At 40.5% G+C, this 13,098-nt stretch overlaps 1 protein-coding gene across 4 annotated transcripts in view; it reads right to left on the bottom strand.

Annotated features, from left to right (window-relative positions):
• LOC123505107 (RNA-binding protein with serine-rich domain 1-A-like) overlaps window positions 1–11,045 on the bottom strand; it is a 52,059-nt gene extending 41,014 nt beyond the window's left edge. For all 4 annotated transcript variants that reach the window (XM_045256159.1, XM_045256160.1, XM_045256161.1 and 1 more), the window contains exons 1-2: window positions 10,896–11,045; window positions 4,793–4,921 (exon numbers count right to left, since the gene is read on the bottom strand). In XM_045256159.1, the coding sequence (XP_045112094.1) occupies window positions 4,793–4,921; window positions 10,896–10,897 (131 nt within the window). In that variant the 5' untranslated portion in view covers window positions 10,898–11,045. The remainder of the gene's footprint in view (window positions 1–4,792; window positions 4,922–10,895) is intronic.
• Window positions 11,046–13,098: the final 2,053 nt, after the last annotated feature.

The raw sequence follows: 13,098 nt of genomic DNA, 5'->3' as shown, positions 1-13,098 counted from the left end.
TATATATATATATATATATATATATATATATTGTTCCAGCCTAGCAGCAAAAAGTGGTTCAGTTATTTGTGTACATTTCTGTGAGACGCTCCAAGGCAGAACTTCCAAGTATCAAATAGCCAAGATGAGCTGCTCTGTCTTTTATGAGTTTATTTTTTTATAATTAAATAACCTTTCCGTCAGGAAGCCATTTTTAAATGTCTTGTGTGATTGTGTCATAGCCTGACTCACACCCTACACTACTTGACCAGGAGTCAAGTAAGCAGGTGTGTCATTTAGCTCTCTAATTTTTTCCTGACAGGTATAAGTTGACGAGAATTAGATTGAGAAACATCAAGAAGAGAAGACAACTAGAAACAAACAAACAAATGTATCGTTGGGAGACCGCTGGACTTTCAATTCTGGCCTCCTGTCTCCCCTCATGGGTGTTATCTCCCCCTCCAAGGCCCTCGCCTCACCTCATGCCTCACTGTCAGGCTTCTCCACCATCTCTCTATATCATAAGACTGTTATGATCTTTTCAAACACTTCTTTTTTTCTTACTGCCTTCATCATCACAACTTTACATGACAGCTCTCACAATAACATTGTTACAAAAAATTATGTTGAGACAAAGGTAGAAAGCTGCACCAGACGAACAATAAATACATCACTATCATTATCTCACTTCAACACACTAATAATGACTCAGGTAGTGTCCAGTTCAGCAGTGAAATAGCAGATTGCCATGACGCTGCTGATGGCACCTTCCCAACCCTCACATTTTCTAGAGAAGCAGGTATCTAATATGTTATCATTCGATCATTCTCCAGGAAGTCATTATTGTATACACAATCATTTAATGTGCTTTCATCCATTGTTTTCTTACCCATTTGGGATATGTACATGTTTTTTTTCTTAATTTATAAGGGGTTGGGAGAGGAAATTCCGCGTATACGGATATTTTGCGTATCCGCCAGGGCCTTGGCTGCTATAATCCGGATATGCGAGCGATTACTGCATTAAAATTTATACTTTATTTCCACACCACCCAATGGTGTAAAAGTCTTTTCTTTCTTTACCCTACCATATTAATATATTATCAATTAAGCAACTGAAAACAATGCTGTATACAAAGATAAATGTTATTGTACCTATACAGTATCTCACACTTAAAATGGATGAGAAAGATAGATCTTAAAATAAACATACATATATTTTGAGTACATACGTATATCCGATTTATGACCGTTTCGACTTACGACTGGTTGGTCGTAACCGAGCTAGGTCGTAACTCGAATGGTGCATGTATATATATATATATATATATATATATATATATATATATATATATATATATATATATATACTCTCATACCTCACCAAACACGAATTCGCCAAACACGAATCTCACTTATACACAAATTGGTAAAATATACCATATTTCGCCGAGCACGACTTTGGCTCGCGATTGCACGATTTGGTCTCCATTTGAATCTCCCGCTGGTCCTGGTGGATGTACACGACCTCCCCTCCCAAGCGTCTTGGACTCGCCCCGGTGCTGGCGGTAGCGCACTACCTCGCGCCACTCGCTCTCTCCTTGTCATGCTGTTGTTGTGTGCAGACGTGGTTCCCTTGCGCTCTCTTGATTTCATCTTAACCATGGCCAGTCAGAGGCCCATCACTTCATATTTCAAGCCCTCTCCAACCAGCAAATAAACTAAATAAGGTACAGTAATACTCCGCTTAATGAACGTTCGTCTAACGAATTTCCGGTTTAACGTACTATATAAAGTTAGACCAAAAAGTGCGCATAACGTACAACCACATCTGTTTAAGCAAATTTTCTGGATTTGAATTTGCCGAGTGAGGGACCGAACGCGGCAGCTTCGCTGTGATTGTCTGGCTTCCCGTCTGTCTCTAGCGCTCCTGGAGCTGGATCCAAGATTCTTTAACAACCTCAGAGCAACCTCCTGCGGTGAAATGGCTTCCATGAACGCTTGGAGGGAGGGTGACGAGGTTGCTTTCAGGTTGCTCTGAGGTTGCTGGGAACACCACCTCTGGAGATGGTGTTACTGTCTTATATATGCATTTATGTTCACAAAACATTTCTATTAGCTTTTTACAAACCTTGCCCCCAAGAAAGGATTGTTTTGTAATGCATAAAGAGAAATCTTACATGGAATACAAAAAAATAAAGCAGAGATGATGAGATCGACCACAGACAACAGAGACTCCAGCGACTTGGTCACTTCTTCTCCTTCTTGTGACTTTTTTTAGCTTGGCGTGTTTTCTTTCACCACGATATTACATTTGTTTCCACTCCTCTATTGCCTGCTATAATGGATATCATATCTTAGTATTCATAAACGCATAGATTTTTTCATGAAACCTCCAGTTCATATCTTACATGCTGCGTAGCTCACACACTAAGACAGGCATGATTACACCAATCCTGTAGCGGTTTAGGAATGGAGGTGTGAGAAAACAAATCCTTCTGTTGCTGTCTCTATACTCCTTCTGCCAGCATTCATTCAAGAAGCCCATTTGTCAGTTCGGTTTTAACAACGAACGATACATTGAAATAATATGAACGAAACATGTACATTAGTTCGAACACACAAACACAGTCTTTAAATCTCCGTTAAGTACCCCAAAGATTTGACACAACAACAAACACTCACTCATTTAATACCCCCAAGGAGTCAAATCATTGAAACTATGACCACAAACACACAATACATTAGGACATTAATCAAAATCATATAATAGAAAAACTACACAAAGCTCTAAAACTCATTACACTCTCCCCTGATCCTACACAAGATCATCATATTGGAAAAGTTGCACAGGGCGCCGCTCCCTTGAGCTACGTCTCAGGAGAGGCCTCCCCGGACTAACAATTACATCTTCTTCTTCTTCCTCCTCCTTCTCTTCTTCCTCACTAGTCGTGGAATCATCCAAAGGAGCTCATACATGAATTAACCATTTGCTTTGGTCATCAGCATCATGCCATTCCTCTGAAGAGGGATCATGAGTGGTGTGCGGCGGTGACACATGACGAGGCACACCATCAACCTCTACATTCTGGGGAGACACAACCCGGGTTACTGTACCCTCGGAGCTCCGAGAGTCACATCGCCTGCTAGGGTGATGAATCCCTACGCGATCCCCTACGTAGAATCGCTGCTGCTTGTCTGCCTGCCGATCATCCTGAGAGACCCCATCAATTCTGAGCAGTTGAAACTCATAGGAGAATAGTTGATTGGCAAGGACGGATGAGGCGTCATTCCCTCATGGCATTGTATTGTAGCGGTACACTGCCTCTGCCACCGAACATCCCTTGCGCACTATTATTGTCTCTGATATACCACACCAATACCACCGATACCTGACTGTCATGCCCCAACGAGTGGCAAATTCGTTGAACGCTGAACTGCGAAAGCTGGCCGCTTTGTCAGTTAGGAGTTCCCTGGGTGTCCCACATTAAAAAAACACAGCCTCTAACTGTTCAGTAACACTGATCGTATCCTGACGTCGGATTCTTCTCCAGATTGCATAATGTGACGGACCACAATCGATCAGTGTCACGTCGTGATGGCTGCAAACATGACAGATGTCCATGCTGAGCCTGTCCCAGATGACAGAAACTCCTAATTCCCCTCTCTGCCACTTGGTTGGCACCAGATCGATGGACTGGCACTCCCGACATTTCTTAACAACACCGCGCACCTGTTGACGCTGAACAGCTGGGTAGAGCTTTCTACAGAAGAACAGCATACGCCTTATACTCAGATGTCTGTTTGTTACATGGATGTTGGTGATATCCTGATCAGAGACAGTGGTAAGCAAAGCGAGAGTGCATCATAGTACAGTGAAAGGTTTAATGAAAGTAAAAATTATGAAGTTTAACATTTAGGCAGTTAAATCTAATTTAAGTCATTATAATGTACACTAATGTATGTATGTACGTAACTTTATAATGTTGATGATCTTAAATTCATGAAGGGAGGGAGAGTGAAACGGGAAAGACACTAACCGGCAATTTGTGGAATGTAAACAAAGGGCGCATCATTGTACCGCATACAAAACTTATGTACCATATTTCCACAAGGATTTCCATTTCATCTATTGTAGAGTCACGAGTTCAGATGGTTCTTTTAGCTTGCAAGGAAGATACAGTCTCACCAGCCTTCTTAATAGTCTCCTGACTTGAAAATAGTAGAGACAGTATATGGAGTCAAGATCGTGGCCAGCAATGCTATAGTTTTCTCGCCTCTCTCGTGTCTGTGAATAATATTCAGCTTCACTTCGAGAGTAAGAGACTTTCTGGTCATCTTAGGAACTCTAGGCCACATTGCAGGGCGTTTTAGTGGTAAGTTGAGCGAGTGAAGACGAGCAGCTGCTGACGCTGTTATGGGAGTGAGTGGTGCGCCTTGTCCACGAGAGGCTTGATCTTGATCTTGATCTTGATTCTACAGGTTTCCAAGGATTTCTCCTGAGGTAGTCCTTAGTATTTGCAGCTCCTGGTGTATTCAAAAGCTTGTCGGCTTGCGTGATATGGCGGGGCTTTCAAACTTGGAAAAAATTACCTGGATAAAACTTCGTTAATGCGAGTTTGGTGTTCGTTAAACGAGAAGATGGTAGTAAAATGAAACCTTCGTTGTAGCAAAATTTCCTTGTGTGAACCTTCGTTAAAGGGGGTTGTCTGTATTCCAAATGTTGAGGACAGAGTGCACTGGCCCAAGACAGTTAATTTCATCTACCAGAGACAAGAGTTAATTGTAGATCTACCTCAAGTGCATCACTTTACCTGCGACTGGAACTACTGTCACTACTGGAAGACTTCTTACGAGTCTTCTTCTCCTTGTCACGAGACTTCCTGGCTGCCTTCTCCGACCCACTGGAGGAGACAGACCGACTGCGACTCCTACTGAGAACCCTGCCAAGGACCAAGACCAACATTAGAACACAGGCACCAGAACCAATAATACCACTCTTCCTGAAGTAGCTGGATACAGCCAGAGCCTCCAATTACATCAGGATAGGAAAAATCTTTAGGAGTGAATATCTCAAAAAATGTTTTTTTTTTTTACACCAAGAATTTTCATAAAATCGGTATAAACCCAGATCAACTTTTGATTGGTATCATTTCAAACTACAACAAAAATGCAATAAAAAAAAAATTAAAATTATAAATAAAAAAAAAACAGGGTGGGAAGTTCAGCTTAGACTTTAGTCCCTAGGTGTCGGTCAGAGTCCGACTTATCACGAAATTCAAGTTATCAAGGTTCAACAATACACACACTCAACACTCGTTTTTCTGAACTAAATGGTGTAGGCACCAATCTGGATAATGAGAAGCCCGGATAATGCAAATGGGTTCTTCCTTTGACCTTAAGACTTTTCAGAAAATGTGAAATTTGGTTATTTTTGTTTGCCTGACCTAACCTAACCTAACCTTTCCCACGCATTGAGAGAGGACCCATGTGTGTGTGTGTGTGTGTAATTCACTGTTTGATCTGCTGCAGTCTCTGACGAGACAGCCAGACGTTACCCTACGGAATGAGCTCAGACCTCATTATTTCCGATCTTTGGATAGGCCTGAGACCAGGCACACAACACACACCGGGACAACAAGGTCACAACTCCTCGATTTACATCCCATACCTGCTCACTGCTAGGTGAACAGGGGCTACACGTGAAAGGAGACACACCCAAATATCTCCACCCAGCCGGGGAATCGAACCCCGGTCCTCTGGCTTGTGAAGCCAGCGCTCCAACCACTGAGCTACCAGGACGTGTGTGTGTGTGTGTGTGTGTGTGTTTTATTTACGCATTTTTGTTATAACATGACCAAAAAAATATAATTGATTTAATTTGAGCGATCGGTTTGCTTATACGCGATTTGTCCCAACCGCATTTTCAAATTGAGTGCCAGACGCAATTTCAAACTGCATGCCACAGAGTTCCCCAGCTGGCTCTTCTCGTGCCTCATTTGCAGTCTGCCAGCACTGAGTACAGACGGAATCTCTTCAATAAGGCTATAATTCACCAAGATGGCCCCAAAACGTCCTTCATCTTCTGCATGTGGGGTTATTTTTGGTAAGTGGATTTTTGATAAAGTGGTAAAGCTCAGAGGAAGATGGTGACTGACTGTGGTGTGAGTGGTGAAGGCAGTGACGCAGTGAGAGTTTTGTTTACGTATTCTTTGTTTTGTTGTTTTCTACTATTATTTTTTGCTTTCTCATTATTTCTTGCTTTCCCCTTTACTTTAAATACACTTCTAGTATTTAGAATGGTAAATAATAAAAACATGTTAATTTAGCCAAATAAATAGAGTATTTTGGATGAATTTTTTTGGACCACATCCCGCATCCCCCTTATTATCTATAGTTTCTTATGAGAATTACATGTTTGTTTTATGAATTATATATATATATATATATATATATATATATATATATATATATATATATATATATATATATATATATATATATATATATATATATATATATATATATATATATATATATATATATATATACAGTAACCCCCACACTTAGCGAATCTCAGCTTGACGAAATTCACTTTTAGCGGTAGAGTGGCCACGGACCACTGAGTGCACACTTGGTGATTTGAATTCAAACTTGGCGGTCCCCTGGTGGCCACATGGCAAACCATGCAGCTCCCCGGAGACATCAGACCTCTCTCTAAACCTATCAGAACGCAATGTGTGAGAGTCCCCTTCAGCCATTTTGTTTGTGCTACCCTCTGTTCTGTTAGCATGGGAACAAATTCTGGTGATTTACTGCCAATATGGCCTCTACCAGTGCAACAGGTGGTACCAGAGGGGTAAGGACAATGGTGGTGGTGGCAAGGATGAAAGTGGGTGAGAGAAACAGGTGGAAAAACGGGAGTACAGACAAGGAAAGCATCATAAATTGTACGGTATGAGTAAAAAGGAAAAATTATCAAGATGATAGACGAAGGAAAGATGGTATTTCAAGGGTCAAAAGAGGGACTTTGGCAATGACCAAAGACTGATTGAGGCATTTTTAAGGCAATTTATATGGTATAGAGAAATCGTGCTTGGCAAAATTCGCATTTGGTGGTAGTTTTGCCAGACTGATTAATTCGCCAAGTGAAGGGGCTTACTGTGTGTATATATATATATATATATATATATATATATATATATATATATATATATATATATATATATATATATATATACAGGCAACCCCCACTTAACGAAGCGGTTGCGTTCTTAAAAAAAACCTTTGTTAAGCGAAACTTCGTTAAGCGAATCGATTATAACAAGTTTAACCCCTGACTTGAACTTCCATTGAGAGTAAACAAAGCGAGAGTGCATCATAGTACAGTGAAAGGTTTAATGAAAGTAAAAATTATGAAGTTAAACATTTAGGCAGTTTAATTTAAGTCATTATAATGTACACTAATGTATGTATGTACGTAACTTTATAATGTTGATGATCTTAAATTTATGGAGAGAGTGAAATGAGAAAGACACTAACCAGCAACCTGTGGAATGTAAACAAAGGGGGCATCATTGTATCACATACAAAACTTATGTAGCACATTTCCACAAGGCTTTCCATTTTATCCATTGCAGAGTCATGATTTAAGGTGGTTCTTTTAGCTTGCAAGGAAGATACAGTCTCACCAGCCTTCTTAACAAGAGTTTGCTGACTTGAAAATAGTAAAGACAGTAGATGGAGTCAAGATGGTGGCGAGCAATGCTATTAGTTTTCTCGCCTCTCTCGTGTCTGTGAATAATATCCAGCTTCACATCGAGAGTAAGAGACTTCCTGGTCTTCTTAGCAACGCTAGACAACATTGCAGGGCGTTTTGGTGGTAAAATGAACGAGGGAAGACAAGCTGCTGCTGACACTTATTGTTTTGAACAGGGGGAGTGAGTGGTGCGTGTGTTGTCCACGAGAGACACTGGTGTATTCAAAAGCCTGTCAGCTTGCGTGATACGGCGGGGCTTTCAAACTTGGAAAAAATTACCAGGATAAAACTTCATTAAAGCAAGTTTGGTGTTCGTTAGATGAGCAGATGGTAGCAAAATTAAACCTTCGTTGTAGCAAAATTTAGTTCTGTGAACCTTTGTTAAGGGGGATTGCCTGTATATATATTCAAAGAGTTTATATGTATTTAGGCTTTAAAGGTTTGTAAATATTCAGATTTATATATCCTTTGATTTTAAACTTAGATTACGTAATTTTATTTCTAAATTCTGTACATGAATAAAAAAAAATAAATAAATAAAATAAAATAAAAAATTTAATTTCAAATTCTTTATCTATCCCAGACAGGTAAACACACAGTCGAATAAACAGCACCCATCATTTCATCGCATTGAGTTTCTCCCCAGGAAGTGAGTGAGCATGACATACATGTAGAATGTAGCTATGTTTTTTTTTTTTTTTTATGTAAGATGGAAAACCAGCCAAGGGTAAAAGAAAGTAATAATTAATGCTAAAAAAAAAATCTACTTAGCTCCCAGTCCTTCTGCAGGTCCGAGAGTTAAAAAAAAAAATAAAATAAAATAAAAGGATAAATGTCTTGAAACCTCTCTCTCTTAAATGAGTTCACATTATACAAAGATGGAAATACAGAAGCAGGTTAGAAGTTACAGAGTTTACCAGAGAAAGGTATGAATGATTTAGAGTACTGGTTAACTCTTGCATTAGAGAGGGATGAGAGAAAGAAGAAAGTCTTGTGTAGCAAAGGTGTGAGAAGAGGAGGCATGCAGTTAGCAAGATCAGGAGAGCATTTGGCATAAAAATAGCAGTAGAAGATAGCAAGAGACACAAGATTGTGGCAGTGAAAAAGATGCTTGAAAGTCAGCCAGAAAGCAATTGATAAAACAAAAAATCTTTTGATTCCACCCTATCTAATAAAACTATGAGAGTGGAACACACTCCATTCATGGGTGGATAAGGCCCTTGTACAGAGCTAGCAGTTGGGGCGTGAGAAAATTGGTTGAGATGCCTCAGAATGCCTAATTTCATTCACAGAAGCTGTTTTAGCAAGAGATGAGATGTGAAGTTTTCAGTGAGCAAAGTCTGTGGTGAATAAACATGTGGATGAATTGTCTTGTGGATGAAATGACTGAAAACCACAGCTTCATTGGCCCCACCACCACTCCCACCTTACTGCTCTCCTCGGCACTCTCTTAAAGAACATGTCCCGCCCACTCTCCTCGATTCCTGGCCCCCCTTCGCACCTCCATCCAGCTGATTTGACGTCACATATATGAAGCTCCACTATTGGTCAACAAGGGAGGGAGGGAGGGAGAGAGAGAGAGAGAGAGAGAGAGAGAGAGAGAGAGAGAGAGAGAGAGAGAGAGAGAGAGAGAGAATAAATGGAGGAAGTGGGGATTAAAACAGGATAGAATGAAAAAATGGATAATAAATGGAGGAAATGGAAATAAAACAGGATAGATAGGAATAACAAAGAATAACACAAGAAATATAAAGAAAAATGGATAACGAAAAAATGAGTAACAAATAGGGGATGAAGATAACAAATAATGGGGGAATGGTAATAAAACAGGAGATGAAGGAAACCAAGAGAAAGAGAGATGAATGAGAATAAAACTTAGGGAGATAAATGGAACAAAGGCATAATAAATGGAGGAACTTAGGAAGGCAGTGGCATAGTGGATAAGGTAGTGAGCATGGGATCGTGCAGATGTCCATGCGTAGGTTCAAATCCCACCACGTACTGCCTTCAAACTTTGCCATTTGTCAGAGATGCACTTGGGCGGTGATATGGGCCCTAATATGGGTATATACCACTTTAAATAAAATTGCCTTTGCCACTAATGGGTGGAAGCTGAACAGAGCTTCCCATACTCTTTAAGTATACCTACAGGAGCTATAGGCCAATAAAAAAAAAAAAAAAAAAAACTATTGCCAAACCCTCTAATAGAATAGTTAAGCAGTATTCTTAATCATTCATACCTTTCACTGGTGAACTCTGGCACTCCCTACCTAGTTTTATTTTTCCATCTTCATACGACTTAACTTTTTTTTAAGATGGAGGTGTAAACACATTTGTCCCTGGCTTTTGGCTAATTCTTTAAAATCTTTTAAGGAACCTGCAGATCCTGTGGGCCTTTTTTCCTAATATTTTGTTGCCCTTGGTAGATCTCCCTCTTGCATAAAAAAAGAAAAACAAAAACAAATAAGCAAAAAAGAAAAAGAAAATAAAACAGATGGTTGCACATCAGCCAGCAAGGCCTACAAATCCCCACCAAGAACAAGATACAAGTGGTTCAAAATACTCAGAATAAGCAGCTCTGGCAAATAAGACATGCCACGAAAGTAAAAGTGAGTTAGTACTGATTCTGGACAATTACCCAACACAAAGTCAATTTCATTTACTAGTACATAAACTATTGAAATGGCAATTATGATACATTATTAAATTAGATGCGAGTTGAGCTGGTATAAATGAAATGTTAAGTAGTAATTGTTAATCCTGGCTGTGAATAAAAAAAAAAAAAAAAAGATGATACAGAACTGCTTAGCTGACCTTGTATTCCGAAACATAACCTAATAATAGGCAGCTTTAACATAAGTAACGTGAAATTATCTTTACTAACGGTTCAGTATGACCTTAAGTGGTCTCACACCGTTCTCACATAGTCAACATTACCATGTTTTACAAATATTTACACTCGGGATGCAAAAATCTATGTAAAATTTATTTACAAGAGTCGCCGGGTTTCCACTTTTGAATCCTTAAACCCCATTTCACCCTTATCTTATAAAATCCACCGCTTGCGCAAGATAATGATACAATACAAGGGACCTTTATATTACACTATGAAAGATAATAAATAACGGATGATAATGATATAAGGCGATTAAACTTACATTTCTCTCAAGCGGCAAAACTGTTTGTTTACAACGCTTCTCCTAGCGTTCGTCAACTGCCGTCTGCCGATCCGGATTCGAGAGGGAAGCCTCCTTCATTTATCACATGAAACGGCATTTCCCCGATCTTTTTGGGGCAATTTCTTGGTAATTACGACTGGAATTGCCAGCTGATATAAATTGCAGCTGTACCTTGGATTAGAGGAGAGGCTGTCGCGCATACCGCTCGTGAATGGAGTCCCAGCAGGTTAGATAAAGGAGGCAGGCACGCGCATATCCTGCTTAAAAAAAAAGGATATATAAAATAGATAAATAAATAAAAAGTTAAGCCACTGCGCGGAACTTAAAAGCGAGTTCACACGAGCCAATTTGTGACTGAGATTGCAAGTCGGTAGAGTTTCCTGCGCCTAGCGATTGGAGAAACCAGTGGCAAAACAAGACCAATGTTGGTCTTGTTCAGTCGATTTGTGCTTTATTTACGTTGTGACGTCACAGAGTAAGCTTTGAAAATGTGACCTTCAGGTGTAGAGATGTTAGAGTTGGTGAGGGAAAAAACACATCTGGGACCACAGAAATTAATTAAACAGAAAAAAAAAAAAAAAACTTGCGCAAATTGTCGTTCGACGAAATAGCTGCCACTCAAAGCAGGGTGTTGTTGGAGGTGAGGATTGAAGACTAGTTGATATTTAATTTGAGGGCAATTGTGCATAGTTTTCTTAAGATTAGTGTGTGGTAGACACTCCTTTCTTTCCTTCTACTTAGCCAGGGACGTATCCACAGGTTTGGCTTCAAGGTGTAGTCTCTGAGGATGTCTTTGAGCTTGGAACACCACAATCATTAGTCCAATGCTTTTCAATGTTTTAATGGACAAAATTGCGCATTGTTCCTTCCCGCAGGGTTCCCAGATCCTCGTCTATGCTGAAGACATACTCCTCCAATGCCCCACACCCAGGATTCTCCAATTAGCTTTGTCGCAACATTGTCTGTCCAAATGGGACAAGTGATTAATAAATGTAAAACAAAAATTTCAAGCTAGAGGGAAGTTCTCTCGCCCACCCACTGTAAATAATGTCCCCATCCCTAGAGTTTATATACACAAGTACCTGGGTGTTCAGATGAGCTTTAGGAAGTCTCTCCAAGCCGTCCACTATGTTCGAGACCTCTGTCTGCCACATCTAGCACCAATTTGGTTACTAGCAAACAGGGCTCTGGGGGCTGGCATTCCAATCCTAATAATGTTCTATATATCTGTCGTATGTTCCTTGATTGACTATGTACCCCTTGTTTCAATACAGTTTAGTGCCACCCAGCTCCGTCCCCTGGAGCTTCTTCAGAATGAAGCTATGAGGATAATTTTGGGATGCCCCAAAACTGCACGGATTGAGGTCCTCAGAGCTGAACTGCACCTGCCAAGTACTACATAGGATACAGGGAATTACTTGTCGTACTGTTGGTCGGATGGTATGCACGGGTTCTGACTCTCTAAAGGGGTCACTGATCCCCCTGTCTCATGATTCTCGGACTCCTACAACTCCATACCTCACGAAGACCTTGGGAGTATTGACAAGTGTAGGTGCAGCCAAGTCCCGTATTAACGTTGTTATGTCACCGCTCCTTAACCCGCCTGGAACCCTCACTGTGTCAGTGTTGATATTCACTTTCTGCATCAGCCCCATAGGCACTGGCTTCCTCATGTGCTGCAAGACATGTTCATGACCAAATTGTCCAAGTACCCACACGTTCAGGCTATTCGTGTTTATTGCGATAGGTCAGTCAATAGCAGCAGGTCGGGATGTGGGCTAATCATCGGTGACTACATCTCTACCAATCACTACACTGACACTGAGGTTTCCAGGCGGCTCACTGCACGCATATCTTCCACTAGGGCAGAACTGTATGCTGTTCTGGAGGCGCTCCATATTGTGGCGCCTCTCCATATGAATGTTTATTTCTTTGTTGACAGTCAAGCTGCATTGTATGCTCTTCAATCTACCTTCCCCATGGACTGTGATCTAGTCAATAAATGTCTTGATCTCATCCACGCCCTAGAAGATGCTGGTGGCATGGTCCATTTCTCATGTGGGTATCCCACTAAATGAAAAGGCAGATCGCTTTGCTCAATGTGCCCTTCAAGACTACACAGTGGATCCTGGCACTGAGTACACTTTGAGCTATGTTAAGAGTATAGCATTAAGGACTTTGT

Source organism: Portunus trituberculatus, chromosome 17 (assembly GCF_017591435.1).
Source record: "Portunus trituberculatus isolate SZX2019 chromosome 17, ASM1759143v1, whole genome shotgun sequence".
Taxonomy (NCBI): domain Eukaryota; kingdom Metazoa; phylum Arthropoda; class Malacostraca; order Decapoda; family Portunidae; genus Portunus; species Portunus trituberculatus.
The sequence above is the reverse complement of the archived record's forward strand: the minus strand, read 5'-3'. Positions and strand labels throughout refer to the sequence as shown.